Source organism: Mastomys coucha, chromosome X, assembly GCF_008632895.1.
Source record: "Mastomys coucha isolate ucsf_1 chromosome X, UCSF_Mcou_1, whole genome shotgun sequence".
Classification (NCBI taxonomy): domain Eukaryota; kingdom Metazoa; phylum Chordata; class Mammalia; order Rodentia; family Muridae; genus Mastomys; species Mastomys coucha.
In genome coordinates this window covers 138,390,647-138,391,700 of record NC_045030.1, presented here as the reverse complement: position 1 = coordinate 138,391,700, position 1,054 = coordinate 138,390,647, and the positions used below count along the sequence as shown (strand labels likewise).

General features: G+C 38.0%; 1 protein-coding gene across 1 annotated transcript in view; it reads left to right on the top strand.

The window, feature by feature from the left end:
* The window catches only part of Amot (angiomotin), a 39,344-nt gene that overhangs the window by 11,597 nt on the left and 26,693 nt on the right, over positions 1-1,054 (top strand). Inside the window, exon 4 of the mRNA XM_031379034.1 lies at positions 451-610. Within this exon, the coding sequence (XP_031234894.1) occupies positions 451-610 (160 nt within the window). The remainder of the gene's footprint in view (positions 1-450; positions 611-1,054) is intronic.

The following is a 1,054-nucleotide window of genomic DNA, read 5'->3' as shown; positions in this document are numbered from 1 at the left end:
AAGGGAGTAGCGTTTGAGGTTGTATCTGTTTTATGAAGTATTGTTTTTAGAGTATGTGGTTCATTGTCATAGGAAACAAAGGCAGAACATTTTGTTCAGCTTGGTTACTCTTTTGTCTTTTACAAGAGTAGTTGGTAAAAACGAAACTGAGGAGACAAACTTACTCTGTGCTGTATGTGTCTATCTGAATACATGACTCTTCCTCTTTGTATAGTGCTTAATTCTTCTTATGATGTTTTATATCTTCTTATCCATTGATTCGTATTTACCTGACAAGTTAGTGGTCAATCCAGTGGTAAAATCTAGGTGTTATACATTTTGATTCTTTTAGCCATGTGCTAGGAGTGTGCATACTGTCAAGTAAGATATATATATGATCTATCAGTTTTGCTCACTTAAGGCTTTGACTCAGCTTCAGGATGACAGTATTGATATTTCATGGCCACACAGATAAAGAAAACCAGCGGGAGAAGGAGAAGCTGGAAGCTGAGCTAGCTACTGCCCGTTCTACCAATGAAGACCAAAGGCGACACATTGAAATTCGAGACCAGGCATTGAGCAATGCCCAGGCGAAGGTGGTGAAGCTGGAAGAAGAGGTAGGTGTCCTCAGGTAGCATATGAGCCCAAGAGTAAAAGAGCTGGGGAACGCATAGCTCTGGGTTTCTCATCTGCTTTGAATATGCAACTTATACAATATTCCAACAGAGACAGATTTTGGCTATTTGGTTTTATCTGAACAGAGCTAAGGGAGTGAATGCTCTTTGGATTCCATTTTCTCTGTTTCAGAGTCTCTTTCTTCTGTTTATTTCAAATATGTTTTATTTATCCTGCTTGACAGAAACTCTTCGGTGGTTTCTTCTTTATGAATGTTGCTCTGCTTCTAACTGTGACCAACATTTCGAACAACTTCTTAGTGACTCTTCCATTCTAAAGAAATGGATTGTATGTATGGAAATGTACATGCACACAAATATAAATACATACTCCAGAATATGAAATCATTACAGTCAAAGGAGGCAATTTCCATTCTCCCATTTATTTCATAAACTCTTTC